Source organism: Camelus ferus, chromosome 19 (genome assembly GCF_009834535.1).
Source record: "Camelus ferus isolate YT-003-E chromosome 19, BCGSAC_Cfer_1.0, whole genome shotgun sequence".
NCBI classification, from domain to species: Eukaryota; Metazoa; Chordata; class Mammalia; order Artiodactyla; family Camelidae; genus Camelus; species Camelus ferus.
Window position 1 is genome coordinate 15,723,489 of NC_045714.1, and position 22,536 is coordinate 15,746,024.

General features: G+C 43.9%; 1 protein-coding gene across 3 annotated transcripts in view; it reads left to right on the top strand.

Moving 5' to 3' along the window:
* The window catches only part of LOC102520095 (tyrosine-protein phosphatase non-receptor type 20), a 91,638-nt gene that overhangs the window by 59,431 nt on the left and 9,671 nt on the right, over positions 1-22,536 (top strand). The window contains exons 9-11 of one of the 3 annotated variants that reach the window (XM_032461678.1): positions 2,730-2,878; positions 5,268-5,358; positions 18,872-19,206. In XM_032461678.1, the coding sequence (XP_032317569.1) occupies positions 2,730-2,878; positions 5,268-5,358; positions 18,872-19,206 (575 nt within the window). Of the gene's footprint in view, positions 1-2,729; positions 2,879-5,267; positions 5,359-17,675; positions 18,773-18,871; positions 19,207-22,536 lie in introns of those variants that run through there. The other 2 variants (XM_032461679.1, XM_032461681.1) reach the window with 2 other exon arrangements.

Sequence of the window (22,536 nt, forward strand, 5' to 3'; positions counted from 1 at the left end):
CTTTTAGCATGGGTTTAGTGTTGCTAAACTCCTGCAGCTTTTTTTTTTTTTTTTTTGTCTGTGAAACTCTTTATTTCTCCTTCTATCCTAAAGGATAGCCTTGCTGGATAAAGTATCCTAGGCTGCATCTTTTTTTCATTCAGGGCTTTGAATATATCTTGCCACTCCCTTCTGGCCTGTAGTGTTTGTGTAGAGAAATCAGCTGAGAGCCTTATGGGGGTTCCCTTGTAACTCACCCTTTGCTTTTCTCTTGCTGCCTTTAGAATCATTTCTTTATCCTTGACTCTGGCCATCTTGATTATGATATGTCTTGGTGTGGGTCTATTTGGGTTCTTCCTGTTTGGGACCCTCTGAGCTTCCTGTACTTGGATATCTGATTCCTTCCTTAAGTTTGGGAAGTTTCCAGTCATGATTTCTTCAAAAACCTTTTCAATCCCCTTTGATCTTTCTTCCCCTTCTGGGACCCCTATTATGCGAAGATTGGGATGCTTTATATTATCCCATAGGTCCCTTATGCTATTTTCATTATTTTTTATTTGCTTATCTTGTAGCTCTTCTGAATGGGTGCTTTCTATTGTCCTATCTTCTAGGTCACTAATTCGTTCCTCTGCATTATCTAGTCGGCTTTGCACAGCTATTAGATCATTCCTCATCTCTGTCAATGAGTTTACCCATTATACTTGGCTCTTCTTTATAGCTTCAATTTCATTTTTGACATATTTTGTATCTCTAAACACTATCTCTTTTAATTCCTTCAGCAATTTGATCACTCCTTTTTTGAAATCTTGATCTAGTAGGCTATCGATATCTATTTCATTGATCTTTCTTTCAGGGGATTTCTCTTGTTCTTTTAATTGGGAAAGGTTTCTCTGCTTCTTCATCTTGCTCATACCTCTCTGGCACTGTGGTTTATGGAGTATCAGTTGTCTATTTTGGTCCTTAAGGAGTTTATCTATCTAATAACTATTTAGGAATAGAACTTAGGAAAAAAAGAAAAAAATAAGAGAGAGAGAGAAAGAATTTTAAAAGAAGGGAGAAAGAGGGTTTGAAAACAGTGTATAATGAATAATAGAAGAGCGAGTTGAAGCAGAATATCAACCGGGTTGAGACGTCCTTTTAAAACTTTTTTAAAAAGGGGGGGGGGATGAATAGATGTATTTGAGACCTGTGTCTAATCAATAACAGGACATCAAAACCCAAGAGAAATAGAAATGAATTAAGAAGTAAAAGTTAAGAGGGTAATAGAAAATAGAACAGGTAAAAACAGATTAAAAAAAAGGGGGGGGTGGGGGTTGTCAGTGTTCTCCTGGAGTCTGTGTGCTTTTAATGTGAAGTCTTTCTGTCTTCGTCCTGTTTTGGAAGCTCAGCTTACTGTTTTCAGAGGCCCTCCGTTGGCGCCCTCTTCTGTGCTGCTCCCAGCACCTGTCGGCAAGCAGATCGCGCCTCCTCCTAACACTGGGTCAGGTGCAACTTTCCTCTGCTGTGGGCGGGCGAGTCACTGCCCCTCCCGATGCCGCGGTCAGATGTTGCAGACTGGCCGGGTAGGAGGGCGGGTCGTGCCCCCTCCCAGCACCTCGGTCAGGGGCTGTGTTCCTGCCGGAAAGGCGGGGGGCCGCTCTCGCTCTACCTGCGCCGCCGCCGGTAACTCCGCTGCTCTGTGCGGCTGCGCACTCTGTCCTGGTCAGCGCTCCGCAGGTGGGCTCGGGGAAGACCGAGGGATAGCCTTGTCCCTGCTCTGGGCCAAAACCCAGCTCCTTGTTTGTCTTTGTGGAGCAAGTTCTCTGAGGGACCAGGATGGAAGGATCCTATCTGCCCCGGGCTGCAGGCCAGTCTCAGTCTGGCCTTTGAGGCTGCTAAGCCCTTTGGTGCCGATGCAGGTTTCGCCCCCGCCCCCGCCTGGATGCTAAGCGCTGGAGGATATGGCGGCTGTGCCTGAGCCCCGCCTCTCTTCCCCCGAATACTTTCCGCGGGTTTTCAGAGATGGGGGTGTGCACCCTTCCCCCGAGAGCACATCAACCTTGCTGTTTTATGGAGGTCCCAGGTTGTTCTGCCCTGTGCACCCACAGCCACGGTGCGCAGCCCCTTGTAGTCCCCCAGGGCTGCCTCCGTGCAGCCGCCCCCATCCTCTGCCCGGCTTGTGCAGCCTGGCCCTGCCCGCAGCTGCTGGCCCGCGTTTCAGGCTGGGTGTCAGGGGGACCCTATGTGCCCGTTTAGCTTAGTTCTGTCAGTCAAGGGCTGCTCCGTATAGATCCAAGCCTCGGAGGTTCCCCCTCCGTCCCGCTGGCCTCTCAGTTGGAGAGGGGAGACCCAGCGAACGAGCGCCAGTCCTCCTTTGCTGCTCCCTCCCCGCGGGACCCGTCCCGCGCTGCTTTGCCTTTTGTTCTTTCTTTTTTCCTTTTCTCCTACCAGATTTTTGGCGTCTTTATCTTTTGAAGAGGGCGATGTTCTGTCGGAGTTCCACAGGTGCTCTGGTTGGCTGAGTGGGTCTGTGGATGTGGGTCTTGGTGCATTTGTGGGAGAGGGTGAGCTGCGAGCGACCTTCAACTCCGCCATCTTCTCTCTTCCCCATTAATTCTTAAGTGGCTGTGTTTTTACTTAAGAGAAGATGACAAAAATAAAAATAAAATCTCCCTTTATATGTGTGTGTGTGTATATATATATATATATATATATATATATATATATATATATATATGTAACTTAGACATGTGAAATTTTCTCTTTCTTAGGTATGGAAATTGTTTCCGAAATGGAGCTAGCTCAGTTGGCTCTGGTTAGACCATTAACATTCAGTAGTCATGAGAATTCAACCATGAAGTGTTATTTTGAAATGCTTGAGAGAAAAGTATCAGAATTTGAAATCATCGAGGAATTTACGGTAAATATTTTGGTCTTAACAAATTCTGTATGTGATCTCTTTCCACATCACAACCAGAAGATTTCTATTTCTTTTCTTTTTTCTGATTGAGTCAATTGTTTCTATGTTTTAAAAGTGGTAGATGTACATAGTAAAAGAGTCAAATAGCATAAAATGTTATAAAACGAAGTCTCTCTCTTTCTCCCGTGACTCCCTAGGCCCCCTTTCCACCATAAAGTTTGTCGTATAAACTTTCAGAAAAATTGGCTTGTACTTTACTCACTATTTCACCCTTTCTTTTCTTTTTATTAAAAAAGTTCCACATAAGTAATTTCCAAGTATATTGTCAGCGCATATAGCTGTATCTTAAGTATTGCATGGTAGTTAATTATGTGAATAAAGACCTTTTCTTTAAATAGTCCCCTACGATGGACCTTTAGGTTATTCTGGTCTTTGCTATTATGAATAAGAACCACCCCTCTTCATGTGCATGTGCATACGTGTTAGTATTCTCTAGAACAAATTCCTAGAAAGACAGCCATATTTTGTGTTATCAAATTTTTGGATCTTTGCTCATCCTTTAAATGACAAATGATTCCTTATTGATGATCTAATTGGCATATCTTTATGTGAGAACAAACAAATAGCTTTCCATATGCTTTTAATTCTAATTCTTTGCTCAGTTTCCTATCAATTAATAACTCTTTATGTAATGAATAAATAACCCTTTTGTATGTGTTCTATTTGGTGAAATCTTCCGGTTTGTTTTTGTATTACACACGTGTGCACACGTTTACCAAACAGAAGTGGCTGCTTTTTGTGGTCGGACGTGGCAGTCTTTTCTTTTTGGGCTCCTGGGTTTTCTGCATCCTGTAGGATTTTCCCTTTCACGCTGGGAACGTAACAGTTACATAATACTTTTTTTTTAATACTTTTATGAATTTTGTTAATGTGTAAGTCTTTTACCCAGCTAGAATTTAATTTTTAAGGTATTTGGGATCCAGCGTTATGTAGCTAATCAGATGTCCCAAGGTTCGCTTGTCCCTTCAGTGGTGTGAAATGCCACTTTTATCATATACTGAAGCTCTGCACTTACTTTAATTTTTTTTCCATTAATTTGTTTATTCATGTACTGGTACCAAACTTTTAAAATTAGCATCACGTTACATTTTATTTTACTATCTATTAAGACTAGTCTTCCCTCATTACTCTTTTACAAAATTCTTCCTACAGATGTTTTTTTTCCAGGTTAATTTTAGAATTGGTTTGCAGAAAGAGTAAAAGGTAAAAGCCTGATCATATTAGCCTACTGCTTAAAACCTTCACTGGCTCCTCATTCCCCGTGGCAGTAGTTGCCAAACAGTAACTTAAAAGACCGGTAGCGCCAAGCTGGCTACCCGAGAGTTACTGAAGAGCTTTTGAAAAGTACGGGCTCTCAGGCTTTATCCACAAATACTCTGGTAGAGCAGGACTGGATACATCACAGTTCCTTCTGCATATGAAACCAGGCCTTCCTGGTTAGTTCTGGTTTCCCTTGGGCCAAGTCGTGTGCTCTGGGCTGTTGCTGCTGTACTGTGAACTGTTCCCCAGAGAGGACGTGTGCCTCCGGGCCTTTGTTGCTGTTCTCCTGCCTGCTGTGGTACCTGTGCACCTCTGCTCTGCTGTCCTTCCACACACAGACTTCCGTGTGCCTGGCTTCCTGTGACTCAGGAAGGGCCAGTTCAGGGCTCTCCTTCCTGTGCTGTCAGGTGCAGTCTTGTGCTGTCATTTACACTAGTGTGTCTGTGCATTGATCACGTGTCTGTCTCTAGCTGCTCTGTTAACGTCTTAAGGATGAGGCCATTTTCAGGTTTATATTTTATTTTGATACCTAGGACAGTGATGAGTACATACTAAATGTTCAATAAATGTTGAATTTGCAGTTGTTAAAGAAAGTTTTTGAAAAGAAGAATTCTTTAATTAGTATCCTAGCTGTAATTTCTTCATGGGGCAAGGAGTAAATTGTGAGAATTTATATTTTTTGTTTATATGTTTTTGTTGCTGTTATTTTATTGTTTTTCTTTATAAAATGATACATTTAGGGGTAAGTCCTAAGAAGTAAATATTCTGTACTGGCTTTTTTTTTTAATGTGAAAAAGGAAAAATCTTGAAGTTGAAGGGGAAAAGTATCTCCAGAGAGTTTAACATTTCCTTTTCAAGCAACTTATTGATTGATATCTCAAATTTTAGATGTTCTATATAGTATTTTTTCAGTGAGGTTCTGACTTCTCTATCATACAACACGTTCAACATCAGGTGATGTCATATAGGGACTAAGAATCATGAATGCTACACAAAGACAGATTTCTTCCTTTCTTTCTTTCTGTTTTGCTATAGTAAATACATAACTTACATTTCTTACCTTTTAAAGGCTTTGAGATCTAAGAATCTGCCTGCTGTGTTCAGCTCTGGGAATGAACTACACAACAGACACAAAAACAGATATCAAGATATTCTTCCATGTAAGCAAAAAGTGGTTTAAAATATCTTCCTATTTACGTTTGGGAAAAGATAAAAAGTGGGTTGTGTGGCTTTCAGTATTAGGCATTCTGACCAGTGACCGTGATGGAGAGCTCTGGCAGCTGGCAGTGGGTGGCCTGGGCCCATTTTGGGTGTACTAGAAAAGGGTGAGGATCAAGTCTTCTGTCCCAGGTGAATCTCCCAGTCACTGTCACAGGGTTATTACACAAGTCCTGCAACCTTGTGCTTACGTATTGCTACTCCTCAGGCCATGAACCATCTAAAACATAATGTTTAACCATCTGAGACGTTTCCTGGCCGTTTTTTTGTTCAGACACACAAATACAGTGGGGCTATTTGTACCCTTTGTCCTGGACAATAAAGCTTTCAGTCTCCCCTCTAACAGGAGGCTGCCCTTTGGTTGTTGCCTGAGGGTTACACGTTGCTTCCCTGTGCAGGGGAAGCCAGTGTCGCTGCCTCCCCACCCAGGTACAGAGTTACCAGTCTCAGACCATCCAAAGAGCAGACACAAAACAACATAGTTTTACTCTGAGGCAGGAAGTCTCATTATATGCCTCACGTTCCTTTCAAAGTCAAAATTTTTCCAAATTAAATAACCATTTTTCTTCCTACAACATGACCTTCCTCCTTTATTCTGTATTTTATTTAGTATAACCACTTATCTGTCCATCCAGAAAACCCTGAGTCACCTGCAGTATCCAAAGTGGTCACAAAGTCCTTTTGATTCCACCTCCTTAGTGCCTCTAGAATCCTCCCCATCTCTCAGTTCCCACTGCTGCTGACTTCAGTTGAGCCTGTTTGTCTCTCAGCTGGCCTCTGTCTTCTTCACGGCCTCCACTCCCATCTGCTCACAGCAGCTGCTGAAACGAGTCCCTAAAACATGAATCAGAGCACGTTACTGTCCCTTGAACGTGCTTCTTCAGCGACAGCTCTGCTGCTGTCACGGCCAAGTTCTTCAGCACGGCACAAGTGTTACCTCTCTAGCCTCGGCTCTCCCACAGAACAACTTCTGGTTTCCGGAACTCATCGTTCTCTGTCTCTTGTCTCCAGGACTTTGAGTCTGTGGTTCTTGCAAGAACCGTCCGTCCTCCCTCCTTTGCTGAGGTGGTTCCTGCTGTCTTTCAGAGCTAGCCTAACCAGACTGTCCTTGTTTCCCACAAAGCTGGGTATGGTGCTTCTCTAATAGTCCCATACCATCTTGTGACTACCCTCCCCCACTTACCAAGCTGTGTTTAAATTATCTGTTTACGTTGCTGTTTCTCCTGTTGAGGTGGTTGTCATGAAAATCAGAGTAGAATACAGTGACTGCCGTCATTGGATAAATACCTTCATGTTTGTTGGTTCATTAGGATCTAAAATAACTTTATGTTTATAAAAGTAACACTACCTTCCCGGGATAGTTAAAATAATTTATTCTTCTATCTTTTAGGGGAGAGTGTGTAGAAATACATTGATGAATAGTTCTGAAATCGGGGTGATAAACCATTATTAGACATTTTAAGAGATAATACCAACAATTTGCTGTCACTCCAAGAGGCCAGTTACATAAAAGGCCCCAATCATATAATTCCTGTGTCTGCATGTGCAGTTAGTCCTCAGGGAGACTGAATGCAAACAGGCCTTTAAAATGAGACTGTCAGGATTTTGAGAAACTTGTTTTAGGATATGGGGTACGTTTAACATTTGATCTTGTGTGAACTCTATTCAGGGTACAAGAAGAGTGACAACTAAAAAGATGCCAAGATATGAAAAAGTAGTTAAATGATTAAAACTACAGAAAATCATGTAAAATTTTTTGCTTTTCTCTTAAAAGAAAATCAACTGTAATTCAACCAAGTTCTTTAGTTCTTTTTTTTTTTTTTAACCAAACATTCAGTTTATTAAAAGGGATCAATTAGCAGGGCTGGAGGGAAAAAGGCCAATACTGATGCAAAATAGCAAAACCTTTTTAATTCTGAGCACACAAGCAGCGCCCCGCAAATGCAACTGTAAGGAAAGTCCTCCTGGAGCACAAAAGGGCTTATGCCCCAAAGGCTTATTCAACAGAACCTGGAAAAGAAACGCTGCAAACGCAGTGAGTTAGGCGACGGCCCCATAAAGGTAGGCAACTCAAGGCCTTATTTTCCTAAACCCAAAGCCGTGCATTTAGCTAATCCTGGTAAAGGTCCCGATAGCCAAAGGGAAACAAGCTTTTCCTGTCCTGCTTAGAGGCGAGCGAAAAGCAAATGTTTGAGAGGCACAGAACCCTGCCCACTGGCCCAAGCCCCCTCACAAGGACCCCCTACTTATGTCAGCTGACCCACTGAGTCACTGAGTAGGTCAGTCACTGGGAATGCAAATCCACAAACACGAGGCATGCTAATGTATTTACATTTAAATTTCACACACTGAGCTCAGTATATGCTAGCCGACTTCAGATTTTTGAAACAGAGATAAATGGACAGCCTTAAGGATCCGAATTATACACTACACAGTATATCCAACAACTGGAAAACTCACTAGGAGGTGGTGTAACTACGTATCTGTACATTTAGCAAGTGTAGGCACAGGCCCTGCAGTTTGAAGAAAAGCCCGTTCAGGACAGAGCTGACGGCCTCCCCTTGACTTGCAGACAAACTAAGGAGTCTGCCAGTACACAGAAGCCACTGAATTCAGAAAGGTAGCAATAGGTACTAAGGAGCTGGCTTTTGCCATCAGGGATTGTGGGGATCAGCCTGAAGCAGGACTGGGGGGAGGTGGGAAACGTCGCAGCTCAGACCCAGGGTCTGCAGGTGAGAACAGCAGTCCACAGGCAGGATGGTTAGCGCTGTCCTCAGACATTCCCGGGTTTCCAGACGAGTTCCTGGGACGTTTTCCCCAAACAGTGAACCAAGTTCTGTTTTAAAGTCCACTGATTTTCCTACCTCATGCCACAGTGTAATTTAATCTAAAATGAGCACACTTAAGTGACAGTTGTAGTAAATTTCTTTGATTTCTTCACCACACATTTCTTGAATTTATAGTCAAGGTTTCTGAAGAATCACATTGAGAAAGCCAGAGCAATAATTAGTTTTCTCTCCTCTTCAAATGCTGAGAAAACTAAATGAGAGAATTCACACCTCTCAGGGTACTGTAAGTACAGGAGTCCTCAGTTTGCCTGGCTCCAGTATGCATGCATTTCAGTTGCTGCGTCTGATTAAGTAACACCAGTCCGTCAACGCACTACTCAAACTTCTGCACCCATGCTGTATTCTGCAAACTTCACTTCCGGCTTTTCAGTCCACAGACCACTACGTAAATCACAGATGTGCCTCGTGCGTGCCTGTTAGTCAGCTCGTGTGCAGTCAGCAGAGCACGTGGCTGTGTTGCCTTCTTGCCTCTCAGTGATAAACCCACATAACACTTCTCAAAAATAGATGATCAGAAGAGAGAGTTGGCCAACGAAGATAGAATTGCAGCAAAGAAAGGAAAAGTGATAGCTCTGGGGGTGAAATTCTAATAGAACATCAATAGGGGTGTAGAAGAAGATGTTGGGCTGCCACCCCATTGAAGAGGCCCCAGAGGTGAAGCCAGAATAACCTGCTGAAGGGGAATTTGTCAGCATAAATGCGGGAAGAGTTTGTGGCAGAAAGGATGAAGCTGTCCTGGTGAAATGATGCTGGCAAAAAAGCACTTCACGTTAAAGAAACTCTTGGAGCTGCTCCACAGTAGCATAAGTGCAAAGGACAAAGTGTTGGAAACTGATCCAAACTTGGAAGGGAGTCCAGCAGTTCACCGAGGCACAGAAAAGAGCTCACTCCGTGTTGTGAGTTACGTAATGAAAAGTAGAGGCACACGCTATTGAAATTACTCTTGATAAATTTTGAGTAAGTTAAATGTCCTAATTCTCAGTGTTTCTAATGTTTTAAATTGCAGCGTTCTACATCAGTATTAGTCTTGCTCTTTTTCACTTTCCTATATGTTTATAACTAACAGTGAAAGGGAGTTTCTAATGTTCTGAGAGAAAGTTTTAAGGGTATGGAACAATCAGTTTGTCAAACTATGATTGTTAAGATCTTTTTGCGCAGCTTGAGCGCACACAGCCACATTACAGCTCTGTCCTACCGTGTCAAGCAAGAACGGACCTCATCATGTAGTCTAGGGATTTTTCAGGTGTAAAGACAGTATCTTGCATTTCTGCAGCACCTTACACTTCACAAGGCATTTTAAAATGTGAATTCTTACATAAGCTTCGTAAACTCCCTCTGAAGCAGACCCGTCAGATACTATTTTTCCTAGCTCTGAGGCTGAAAGAGATTTTAAAGGCTAAGAAAAGAGCAGGGCCATAGCACATGTCAGCTGCTCTGACTCTCAGCCCAGTACCTTCTCCGTTACTGTCTTTGGGTCAGGGTTTACTCAGAACTAACAAAGACAGTGACTTAGATTTCTAGCCGTTTTCCACTTTTCAGAGCAAGTTTACACATATCTCATTGAGTTCTTTCTGCAGTCACATGAGGAGGGCAGAGCAGATGATAGTATCTGAATTTAAGGATACAAATCAGTAAGGAAAGGATAATCTTTCAACAAACATTACTGGACAATTGCATGTTCATATACCCAAAAAAGTGGTGTCAAAAGCCAGGGATGCTTGGGCAGAGAGGGAATGTGAGGCTGTGTGAGGACACAAGAGCATGGTCAGCTACACGCCAAGGAGAGAGGCCTTAGAAGAAGTGAACCCTGCTGACACCTTGATCTTGGGCTCCTAGTGTCCAGAACTGTGAAAATAAGAAAATAACTGTTTAAGCCGCCCAGCCTGTGGTGTTTTGTCATGGCAGCCCTAGCAAACGGATGCGCTATGTCATTCCATTTATGTAAAATTCTAGAAGATTCAAACTAATTTAGATTGACATGAAGTTGATTAGTGGTCGCCTTGAGGGCAGGAGTGGTGCGAGACAGACAGATTGCAGGGGGGCGGGGTGTGAACATCTGAGCGGTGATGGAGATGCTCAGTTATCTGTACTGTAGTGATGGTTTCATGGGTGCACACGCATGATAGTTATACCTCAATACCCTGTTAAAAAGATGGTTTGTGAGCACAAAGCTATATTACACTTTTTATATTTTGTACACTTTCCCATTGTAGTGTAGATAGCTGGAAAAACATCAGCTGGCTCAGGGAGAGTCAACAAAGCTCAGTACTTCAGTGAGGCCTCTGTGTGTTTCTGTTACTACCCCCGCCAGGAGGAGGAGGAGGAGGAGTAATATGGTTAGATGTGCCCCGCACTGATCTGAGTCCTTCACAGGTTGCGACTCCTGTAACCCTCATCACAGTCCTGTGATGCTGGTGCTCAGAATCTTTGTTTCACGAAAAGGCTAAGAGAAACTAATTACTTTTCTGCACTGCAATTAGGAGACATACCTGGGACTCAGACTTCGGCTTAAGCACTCTGCAGTGGTGTTTCTCTATGTTAATTCTTGTTTAGACCACTAATGGGTTTTCTGTGCTGCGTGTTATTTTCTGTTTCAAGAAATCATGTTTAGCACTTAAATGATAGATTCAGTCGTTCTTTATACAGATACACAGCTGTGTTCTGCAAGCTTGCTGTGTTCTGCTGTTTCCTTTTCTGTCTTCCCTTAGTTCTGATTAATTAGTTGTTTCATTAGAGATGGGCTAAGTCGTTAATGTAGTCTCAAACTCCGCCTGTCTGCAGCTAGCTCTCCTTTTTTTTTTTTATCCTGATAAATGAATATCTTTGTTGATTTTAGGTTTATGGGATTTATCTCTTAGTTTTCTCTGGGTGTTAAACCTCACTGTTCTCCAGCTTCCAGTGTTTTAGATGAGAAATATAATGATAATCTGATTCTTACTCTTCTATAAGAAACATTTTTTTCATTCTGAAACCTTATCACATTTAATTTTTCCCTGAAATTCAGGAATGTTACCAGATGTGTTTCACTTTATCAGTCTTACCTACAACTCATGGAACCGTTCAGTCTGCAGACCCAGCCTTCCTTTAGCCGCAGGTTAGTGTCTTCCATTACTGGGTCCTTGCTCACCCTCAGTCCACTCTTTCCCTTTTTCTGGAGCCCCTGTGGTGCAGGGGGTGGTTTCCTCATCTGTCTTCGAAGGCTTTCCTCTTCCTCTGTTTCTTTACTTCTGCCTTTTTGTAGTTTTTGCATGTGTTTACCTTTCTCTCTCTAGTTTTTATTCTTACTCTTTCTTTCATTTGGTCTTCTAGGGAATTAATTTAAGTTTCAAAAAAGACTTTGCTCCTTTAGATCATCTACAAAATTTTTTAGCTAGTGTGGTGATTAATTGTATGCGTTGACTTGGCTAGGCCACAGTACCCAGGTGTTTGGTCAAACACAGTCCAGATGTTGTTGTAGAGATATTTTTAGATGTGATTAACATTTAAACAGTAGACTGAGTAAATCAGATTCTCCCCTGTAATATGCATGAGTGTCATTTAATCGATTTAAGAGAAAAAAATTCAGATTCCCCAAGGAAGAAGCCATTCTGCCTCCAGACTGCAGCATCAGCTCTTCTCTGAATCTTCAGCCTGACAGCCTGCCCTGCAGATTGCAGACTGCTAGCCCCATAGTGGTGTGAGCCAATTCCTTAAAATAAATCTCTTTCAGTATATATATATACGTATATATACACACACACATATGTACAGCTTATTGATTCTGTTTCTCTAAAGAGCACTGACTAATACAAACTTTGGTACCACGAGTGGTTCTAGAGGATTGGAATCTTAGAGATGAGTTTTATGAATTGGTTCCCTAATCTGACAGAATTTAAAGGCGTTAATGACTCTTTCTAGCAGTAAAGAGAGCACTGTAATTCGTGGCGTGACATGGCAGTAGAGATCCACAAACTCTCACTGGTGGGTATTCCAATTCAAATACTTATACAAAGGCAAGGTTCTGGATAACTATGTATAAGCTACCTGAGATTACTTTTGTCAAACTAACAAGTGTAACGAGATTGGCTGGTTGCTCCTAATTGTGCTGGACAAATGGGAAAAGAAAATTACCATCCCAGGGATTCAGATTTCCAACCCAAGCACCATGCAAATGTCCTGAAAGTTTTTATGTCTGCCCTGAAGTTAAACCCTTGTCTCCTATAGCCATGGAGCCAGGACCTCTGAAAACCTAACCCCAGGTCTCATCCTGCAAATGGCTAAAACACAATGCAAATTGAATTCCCGACCTCACAAGGTGTTTGCTGTTAAAATGAGGGCATTGACTGAGAAAGAATGCGATCCTGAAAACGAACAGAAACATAGGGGAAGATCCTGGTGAAGGTACACACAACAAACCCCTAAACGCTGAGGCGTCTTCTTCTCCAGGTCTGCTGACAGTGGCAAGAATCTGACAGCAATTGCAGGAGATCTGGAGCGTCGCTGTGGTCTGCCAGTTAGAGTGGTGCTTACAGAAGTCAGATAGTTAATGAGGCTTTAGCTCAGGTCCATTTCACAGTGGGTCCACTGGGTGCCGGCCCACTGTGGTTATTTCCCCAGTTCTGGAATGCATTACTGGAATAGATACACTCCGCAGCTGGCAGAATCCCTGCATTGGTTCCCTGACCTGTGGAGGAGGGCTAATACAACAGAAGAGGTCAAATGGAAGCCACTAGATTTGCTTCTACCTAAGAAAATAGTAAATTAAAAGCAATCCTGCATTCTTGGAGAGAATTCAGAGAATAGTGCCACCGTCAAGGAGTTAAGAGGCAGAAGTGGTGATTTCCCCCCCACTCACCTGTTTGACCTGTGCAGAAAACAGGTGGACCTTAGAGAATGATAGCGAATTATTATAAGCTTAAGCAGATGGTGACTCGAGTTGCAGCTGCTGTACCAGATGTGATTTTACTGCTTTAGAAAATTACACATGCCCTGGTACGTGGTGTGCACCTGATGATCTGGCAAACGCTTTCTCTCCATACCTGTTAGTGGAGACCACCGGAAACAGCCTGCTTTCAGCTGGCAAGGTCAGCGATCCACCTTCACTGACCTGCCTCAGGGAAAGGTCAACTCTCCTGCCCTGTGTCGTAGTTCACAGGGATCTTGATCACCTTTTGAATCACCTAATACATCACAGTGGTCCATTATGTTGATGACGTTGTGCTGACTGAACTAGTGAGCAAGAAGTAGCAGCTAACGAGACTTACAGGTGAGTCCTTTGTGCGTGAGAGGGTGGGAAATGAATCCAGCGAGAATTCAGCGGCCTCCTCTTCAGTGAAACTTCGAGAGGTCCAGCAGTGTGGGGCATGTCAGAATAACCCTTCCTAAGGTGAAGGGTAAGATGTTGCATCTGATCCCTTCCATAGCCGAAGGAGGCAGAATGCCTAGTGGTCCTCTGGATTTTGGAGGCAACACATTCCTCATTTGGGTGTGCTGCTCTGGCCCACCTACCAGGAGACTCAAAAGCTGCTCGTTCTGATTGGGGCTGAGAACAGGAGAAAGCTGTGCCACAGGGCCAGGCCGCTGCCCATCTGCTCTGCCCCTTGGGCCTCGGGATCCAGTAGACACAGTGCCAGTGGAAGACAGGGTTGCTGTCTGGAGCCTTTGTCAGGCCCTTATAGATGAATCGCAGCACAGGCCATGGGATTTTGGAGCAAAGCCTTGCCAGTCTCTGTATAACTGCTCTCCTTTTGAGAAATAGCTTTTGACCTGCCACTGGGCCTTAGTAGAGACTGAACACTTACCCATGGGCCATTGAGCCAGAAAGTTGGACGTGCACAGCCACATTCCATCATCAAATGGAAGTGGTGTGTACACGGTCGGGCTTGAGCAGGCTCTGAGGGTACAAGGTCGTGACATAAAGTGGCCAAAATGCCCGGGGTCCCTTCTCCTCCTGCGTTACCTTCTCTTTCCCAGCCTGCACCTGCGGCCTCATGACGAGTTCCCCATGATCAGTTGACTGAGGAAGAGAAAACTGGGGCCTGGCTGACAGGTGGTTCTGCTTGATAAGCAGGCACCACCTGAAAGCGGACGGCAGCTTCACTGCAGCCCCTTTTTGGGGAACACTCCCGAAGGACAGTGGTGAAGGGAAATCCTCCCCGGTGGTAGAACGTTGAACAGAGCACTTGGTTGTTCATTTTTCTTGAAAGGAGAAATGGCCAGAGGTTCAAATTTTTACTCATTCATGGGCTGTAGTCAGTTGTTTAGCAGGATGGTCAGGGACTTGGAAAGAACGTGATTGGAAAATTGATCACAGGGAGATCTGGGAGACATAATGTGTATAGACCTCTCTGAAAGGGCAAAAAATTGAAGACATTTGTGTCCTTTGTGAATGCTCATCGGAGGATGATTCAAGAAGAGGTGTTAGTAATCACGTGGCTAGGATGACCTATCCTGTGGCTACTGGTCAGCCTCTTTCCCGGCCACCCCCTTTGTCACCCAGTGGGTTTATGAACAGAGAGATACGCTGGCTGTGCATGGGCTCCTCGATGTGGACTTCCACTCCCCAGGCCGACCTTCCTGCGGCCGCTGTCGAGAGCCCCATCCGCCAGCAGCAGACCCAAGACTGAGACCCCAGTCTGGCACCTTTGGGCGGGTTGATCACACTGGATTGCTTCTGTCATAGAAGGAACAGCGCTCTTCTTATCCTGAAGTGGACACTGGGTTCTACCAAAGCTGCCATCTGTGGGCCTGCAGGGTGCCTTCTCCACCGTCATGGTCGTCCACACAGCCTTGTTTCTGATCAAGGGGCTCACTTTGAGGGGCTCATGATCATGCAGTTCACTGGCCTTCTCGTTTTCCTCGTAACCCCGAGGCCGCTGGCCAGGCAGAGCAGTGGAGTGGCCTTCTGGAGACTCGGCTGCAGTGCCGGCTAGGTGGCAGTGCCTCGCAGGGCTGGGGCGGTGTTCTCTGCGGGGGTGTTACTTGCTCCAAATTAGTGTCCAGTATATGGTGCTGTTTCTGCCATAGCCAGGAGCCAGGAATCGAGGGCTGGAAGTGCAGTGGCCCCACTCACTGTAACTTCCGGTGATGAGCACGGGTTTTACCTCCTGTCGCTGCCACCTTCTGCTCTTAGGCCTCAAGCTCTTGGGCTGCCTGCATTAATGCCATCTGGCACTTGGTGGGGCTTTTCCACCTGCAGGCTTGAGTCTTCCTTGAAGGGAAGCAGGTCATGGAACTACTTGCAGACCGTGGAGTCTAGAGAAATGGCCGTGTAATGCAGAGCAAACTACTCAGCCACTTTGAGTAAAGGCTCCACAGGGTGCGGCTGGCCCGGCCGCACATTGGCACTGACTTCTGCTGCTCTCTCTGTTGCCTGGGGGACTCTTCTCCTGGGGCCACTCGAGCCACTTCTTTCCTGCTGAATTCGGGCCCACCCGGTTGCTTGGCGCTGTGCTTCCGTGTACTTTGCAGGTACCTTATTTACTTCACACATTGAAAGTCTGTGGCAGCCCTGCTTAGAGCCGATCTGTCAGCACCATCTTCCCAACAGCATTTCCTCACATTTTGGCACTTTTTGCAATATTTCAAACTTTTTCATTATTATTATATTTGTTACAGTTATCTGTGATCAGTCATCTTTGATATTACTATTGCAAAAAGATTACAACTTGCTGAAGGCTCAGATGATGGTTAGCATTTTCTAGCAATAAAGTATTTTTTAATTAAAATATGTATATTGTTTTATAGACATAATGTTATTGCACACTTAATAGACTACAGTGTAATATAATCTTTATATGCACTGGGGAACAAAAAAATTTCACGTGACTCACTTATTGCAATAGTCTCTTTTTTGTGGTGGTCCAGAAATTGAACCCGCAGTATCTCCAAGGAATGCCTGTGTTCTGAATTTTTTTTCTGAAATTCCTTTTTTTTTTTTCTATTCAGTATCCTTTTTTTAACATTTTTTTATTGAGTTATAGTCATTTTACAATGTTGTGTCAAATTGCAGTGTAGAGCAATTTTTCAGTTATACATGAACATATATACATTCATTGTCACATTTTTTTTTCACTGTGAGCTACCACTAGATCTTGTATATAGTTTGCTGTGCTCTACAGTACAATCTTGTTTATCTATTCTACATTTTGAATTCCCAGTCTGTCCCTTCCCCCTTGGCAACTGCAAGTTTCTATTCTGTGTCTATGAGTCTGTTTCTGTTTTGTATGTTGTCGTGGGTTTTTTTAGATTCCACATATGAGCGATCTCAAAATTGTATTTTTCTTTCTCTTTCTGGCTTACTTCACTTAGAATGACATTCTCCAGGCACATCCATGTTGCTGCAAATGGCGTTATGTTGTCGGTTTTTATGGCTGAATAGTATTCCATTGTATAAATATACCACATCTTCTTTATCCAGTCATCTGTTGATAGACATTTAGGCTGTTTCCATGTCTTGGCTGTTGTAAATAGTGCTGCTATGAACATTGGGGTGCAAGTGTCTTTTTGAAGTAGGGTTCCTTCTGTATTTATGCCTAGGAGCGGGATTCCTGGGTTGAAGTTCCTTTTATGAATTCCTGTTACATGCTCTGCGTCCTTTAGCATTTTAATAATTATTGTCATTTTTTTCACTTTTTTTTTAAGTTCTGGTAAACTTCCTTAAGCCAGTTTTCTAAATCATTAATTTGTTTTTCTGTTCACTTCTCACTTTAGGGATTTTAATTGAGTAATTATGGTTTTTATTTGAAAGCAAGCTTTCATTACTTTGTTGTTTAATTTTCACATATCAAATCTCCCTTTTGATAATAAAAAAATTATTTTCTGCTACAAAATAGCACATGTTCACTCTAAGAAATTTTAGATAATAAAATAGCCACTGCTAGCATTTTGATAAATACTTGCCAAGTTTTTAAGTTGTATGTTGATATGTGATATATATGTATATGTGTGTATATATATATGATGAAAGATCTTACTTTAATGCTCTTTTACCTCCTTTATAATTGAATAATTTAACAAATTTATGTCAATAAACACATATATATCATCCTTTTAAATAATAAAATAAGATTTCCTCAGATTCCATTTAAAGTACAAATAGGAGTTTTTAAAAATATTCTTCCCTCCAGTCTGTCCCTTTCCACCCCCCACCCCCTTGGCTACCACAAGTCTGTATCTATGTCTGTGAGTCTGTTTCTGTTCTGTATTTATGCTTTGTTTGTTTTTTGTTTTTTGTTTTTTGTTTTAGATTCCACATATGAGCGATTTCAAAATCGTAGAATAGATAAACAAGATTATACTGTGTAGCACAGGGAAATATGCACAAGATCTTATGGTAGCTCACAGCGAAAGGAATGTGATGATGAATATATGTATGTTCATGTATAACTGAAAAATTGTGCTCTGCACTGGAATTTGACACAACATTGTAAAATGATTATAAATCAATAAAAAATGTTAAAAAAAAAAAAAAGAAAAAAGTGATATGTATTACAAAAAATAAAAGCTAAAAAAAAATACTCTTCCCTCTTATGAAAAGGAGGACATTTGCTCTGATTTCTCAGCATGGTCTCCTTTTGTGAAGTGCTGGCTGTCTTTGTATATCTAGTCATTGTTTTTCCTATTTATTCATATTTACGAGGAGATGTTTGTTTGCTATTTTGGAGTTTGAAAAAGGTTCTGTCAGAAATTGTGTGAGCCCTGTTCAGTGATCTCGGTCACAGCGTATTTGCTGGATAAGTGGGTGGCATGACCTTGAGTAGCAGGGAGGGACTATGGGCAAGACCACTGCATGGTAGAAGGACCCTCCTTTTATTCTCTCTGTGGGAGCAGTGGTGGGACCAGAGCCCCAGATGTCCATGTGAAGTGAAGAAAGAGCTCCTGGGCCAGAGGAGTTTACAGAGAGCCAAGTAGTTGGACTTCCCCGCCGTATTCTAATAGTTCATGTTAGATGAGCCCCATGTTACTTGGAGCAGATCCACTACTTTGCAGCATGCTTTTGTCACAGTACCTTTGCTTTGATTAATTAGCATGCCACTTCACCAGGTGAAAGCTGAGAATGGACGCAAAAGATGGCGGCTTATGTAGGGGGCCACTGGCAGAATTCCGGTAATCCTAGGGTTTGTATCTGGTCACTACCCCAGTCTTCCTCCTCCCCTCCGGCCCCTGCTGCTCTGGGCTTGCCTGTTCTCCGGATTTGTAGGAGCCTGTCGCTCACTCACTTGCTTCCTCAGAGCGCTTCCCCTTTGCTGTGTTCTGTTACAGGCTAGGAGGTGCCTCCCTCGGCCTGATCCCACCGATGCCATGTCTAACAGAAATCTCCCAAAGTGTCTGGATTCCGATGGCATCCTTCTCTGTTTAGTAGCAACTGAGTTTAAAAAAAAAAAAAAAAAAAACTACCTTATCATAACTGTATATTCCTTAAGCCATACCAGTAGGTTTTCAGGAGGGAACATTTTAAATTCATGGGCTGAGGTAACCGTTTTGAAAGAAACGCCTTTCAAAATGCCGTCTTCTCTGTTGGTCAGAGGTAAGCAGACTCCCTCCCACGAAGTGCTTCCATGAGGTCTGGGTGTGCGGCGTCTCCCACGCCTCCTTTGCCCACCGGCTGTTTCTGGTTTCGTAACAGATGATTCAACACGTGTTCTCCTTGGGGAAGACAAGGACTACATCAATGCCAGTTACGTTAAAATCGTCAACGCTGGAGAAGAGTATTACTATATCGCCACCCAGGGGCCACTGCCAGGCACCACAGACGACTTCTGGCAGATGGTTGTGGAAAACAACTCCAATGTTATTGCCATGATAACCAGAGAGGTAGAAGATGGAGTTATCAAATGCCACCGTTACTGGCCCATTACGATGAAGAAGTCTTTGGACTTGAAAAGCTGTCATGTCTTCCTGGAGAGCTACCAGATACTTCAGAGTTTTGTTGTTCGAATATTTCAAGTTGTCAGGAAGTCTGTAAGTTTAAAAAAAAAAAAAAAACCTCATCTATTCAGAGATACATCTTTCATTATGCAAGCACACGTGTCAGGAGAAGTTAGAAGTAGGGTGGATACAGCTGGGGATACTTTAAAGTAACTTGTTTTTACTTCTCCCTGGGACCAGAAACTAAGACAGCACCACTTCTCCTCCTGCCTAACCAAACTCTGGAGAGATGGAAAAACTGGAAAGGGGAGTTGGGGTGGTTGAGAGCGAGTAGTGGAAGTTGCCTGATCCTGGGACGCACTTCAGCTGCTTCTGAGTGTGACAGATACGCATCGAGTCCTTAGATATGCTGACGATCACGGTGCCAGGCACTACCGCTCCACACCCAGTAGTGGAGAGCTCAGTACGCCCCCGATACTTCCAGTTCCTCTGCTCACTGGCAACACTGAGATCTGTATGGGGTGCTTTGGGGGCCCAGGAGGAAGTACCTAGCTCTGGTTGGGTTTTATGGAAAGGTTTTCTAGAGGAGGTGACATCTGGATTGAGACTTACCCGTGAGGAAGATGGAAAGAGGAAGTAGATGGCCAAGGTATAAAAGAGCACGGGATATGTAGAGAGACGTAGGTAGTTACGTGTTTCTGGAATGTAAAGTCACAGTGCCAGGGAGTAGTGAGAGCTGAGAGGAGGCTGTAGAGAATAGACAAGGAACTATCTTGGACTTCAGCTCAGGAGCCCGAACTTTATTATGAAGATAATGGGAGACAACTGAAGAATTTTAGTTAGAAGGGCCCGTGACCAACTAGCAGGTAACAATTAGACAGAAAGCAAAGATAAAGTTGGCAGACTTATACATGACTTATGACTTGCGACTTACGAGGAGTGTTGAAAAGTTATGCTGTCCAATACAAAGCCACATGTGGCTATTTAAGTTTAGATTTAAATTACTTAAACTTACATAAAATAACCAGTTCAGTTCCTCACTTGCAGTAACCACACTTGTCATGTTTAGTCGCATGTTAACTAGTGCTGCCATATGGGCAGCACAGATACAAAGTGTTTGCGTCATTGTAGAAAGTTCTTTGGGAAGTACTGGTCTAGAATAATTCATAGAATAATTCATTTCTTACTCTAACAGACTCAGATAACAGAAAATGAATGATTTATAGAAGAAAGTGATGAGTTACCTTGCTCTAAGTGGATCTGATTAGCAGGTAGGGGATACTTGTGTTCTACAGGAGTGAAGGGGGTGGGGGTTAAACAGGAAGCTTCAAGTGATGATTGGAGCACAGACAATGATCAGGAGAAGGGTGCTGGAGGTGCTGAGGCTGGAGCCCATAAATCTGCAATAGCTGTAAAACATGCAACTATGCAATTGTTTTTGTCCTAACCATGGGATTCCTGAACACCGGTTGTGGGACTGACCCATGGTGGGATGTTGTTCGGCATATGTAGCAAGATTCAAAGAATGAAAGGAGTTGACAGTTTGGTAAGAGAATGATTTAGATAATCAGCCATGAAGTCTAAATTTGGGGAGGCAGATGGAATCAGGGCACAGTCAATGAGGAGGAAATGGAGGCCATCAAGGAAGGGAGAGATGCATTTGGACACATTGTTGGAGTGAAGTGAAGCACAAATGAGGTGGTGGCATATGAGCTCCTGATCAGAAAATGATGTTGGAATTTAAGAACTGGGAGGTTTTTGATACTGGACAGTATAGGTGGTGATAAGTCCAATGCATGATCATCAGTGTGAGGAGTGAAAGAAAGGAATGGTCCCCTTTGCAAGAGAGAAATAAAAATGTGAGGTTAGAGTGTCTGCTGGGCTCTTGAGATCTCGAATTTGCCCTGTCAGAGTCTGTCGTCAGGAGACGGGCGGCGTCTCTGGTGAACGTGGCAGATGGACAGGAGGTTCAGCCACTGGGTGACAGCAAAGAGCAGGGGGAGCTAGGAGGTATGACACTCAAAAGGAAGAGCAGTTTTTGTACCAGGAGAAGGAATGAGTTGGAAATGGCACTGGACAGCAGGGAGTCTGCAACCTAATCTCTACGCTCTGTGGTACCTGGCGCACAGGAGGACAGGTGGGCTGGATTAGAGAGGGCTGCAGAGTGCAGTGTCATGGGCGGGAAGGCAAGAAAGTAGAAGAAGCATTTAGGGAAGTGATGAGGGTTTCCAAGAGTTTACTGTCGGATGGGGGCCTGAGTGCAAAGGGAGACATGGAAGAGAGAGAGGAGTAGGGAGGGAGGGGAAGAGGTAGAATTGAGGGGCATGGGGAGGATCAGAGCACAGAGTAGTGACCAGGGAGGCCGAGAATAATGATGGCTGACATTGGTGGGGAGCTTGCTGCTGTGTGCTGAGCCCTGTGCTTGCCTGTACACCTGGGGATTTGCCTGGTCCCTCATTCCCCTAATACTTGCTGATTGCCTCCGATTAACCAAGTATCGTGCCAGATGCTGCAGGTAGAAAGTCTCAGTCTTAGAGTACTTATGTCTGGTGAGGAAGGAAGACCCAGTTCCAGATGACACGTGGTGTGTGCTACGGGAGGACAGCATGCTTGGAGAACACAGGCCAGGTGGAAGGCATGGAGGAATGATCTGTCTGCAAGGATGCAAATGCTCGGATCCACCTGTGGAGCCTTGGCAAGGGTGTCTAGGGTGGTGGCCTTTGGGCTGAAGCCCACAAACATCAGAACCACGGGGTTTATGTTTGGAGAATCTGAATCACGGGTTCTGTCTTCATGGCACTGGGTCGGGCAAGCAGTGAAACCCACCTTTATTCAGTTTCTCAGCGGTCAGCAGGGGCAGGAAAGATTTAATCCCTGAACCATGTGTTGGGATGAGGCTGTCCTAAACTTGGCGCCTTCACAAGATTTTCAGGTATTGTTTTCCTCATCCAGTTTCATATACAAATGATTCACACTTGACTTTCTGTGTGGAACTTAGGAAGAAGAGGTGCATTAGGGAGAAGCAGAGGAGGAGTGAGAAACCCACCCTGAGTGTTTTCACAAGGGCGCCCAGTGAAGTAAGATGAGGGCTCCACCCTGGGGAAAGGGTGAGCCCTCTGGAGGGGGCGATGGGTGAGCTCAGGTGCTTTACCTGTCGACCCTGAGGAGAGTTCCACGACCCCACTTTCAGGGGGCTCAGCACAAGAGTTGCGACCAAAGTCGACGCACATGGTCATTAACCACCCAGTCTTCATTGCCAGAGGACATCGCCCCCCCCCCCCACCGACCTGACCCAACTTGGCAGCACCTACCTCTTTTAATTAGATTTAGCATCATGATACATAAGCCAAGATAGACTGCTGTTTTATCTTATTCCTAACATGTCAGCCCATCTTTCACTTAAAGCGTTTGGGTTCTTGGCTT